The sequence below is a fragment of the Fulmarus glacialis genome, unplaced genomic scaffold (genome assembly GCF_000690835.1).
Source record: "Fulmarus glacialis isolate BGI_N327 unplaced genomic scaffold, ASM69083v1 scaffold22669, whole genome shotgun sequence".
Taxonomy (NCBI): domain Eukaryota; kingdom Metazoa; phylum Chordata; class Aves; order Procellariiformes; family Procellariidae; genus Fulmarus; species Fulmarus glacialis.
The window spans coordinates 2823-3199 of NW_009232903.1; the positions used below are offsets into that span (position 1 = coordinate 2823).

The 377-nt window shown below is 69.0% G+C and overlaps 1 protein-coding gene across 1 annotated transcript in view; it reads right to left on the minus strand.

Annotated features, from left to right (window-relative positions):
* The window catches only part of SOX13 (SRY (sex determining region Y)-box 13), a 5814-nt gene that overhangs the window by 2756 nt on the left and 2681 nt on the right, over positions 1-377 (minus strand). The window contains 3 exon segments of the mRNA XM_009585132.1: positions 2-48; positions 129-211; positions 291-377. The exon segment at positions 291-377 is cut by the window's right edge and continues 17 nt beyond it. Coding sequence (XP_009583427.1) covers positions 2-48; positions 129-211; positions 291-377 — 217 coding nt within the window.

Genomic DNA, 377 nt, shown 5'->3' on the forward strand with positions numbered 1-377 from the left:
GTCAGAACCTTTGGGTTTGGCCGTCAGGTTCAGCGGCTGCGAGGTCTCCTGCAGCGGAGGGGAGGGAGGGTGAAGCGCAGCCCCCGCAGCACCCCAGCCCGAGGGATGGAGGTGCTTTGGGGCTGTACCTGCATCTGGAGGTGGCCCGAGCCGGCGGGTCTCTTCAGCGTGGGAGGAGGGGGGCTGTGCAGCAGCTGCACCGGGTAATCCACTGCGGGGAGCAGAGGGAGAGGGGTTGGGGGACAAGGCCACCCCGCAGGGCTGGGGTAGTCCCGGGGGACCCCGCTCACCTGGTTTGCAGGGGATGGGCTGGATGGGCAGCGCTAACTGGGAGTCGGGAGTGACGGGGAGAGGTTGGTGGCTGGGGGTGAAGGCGG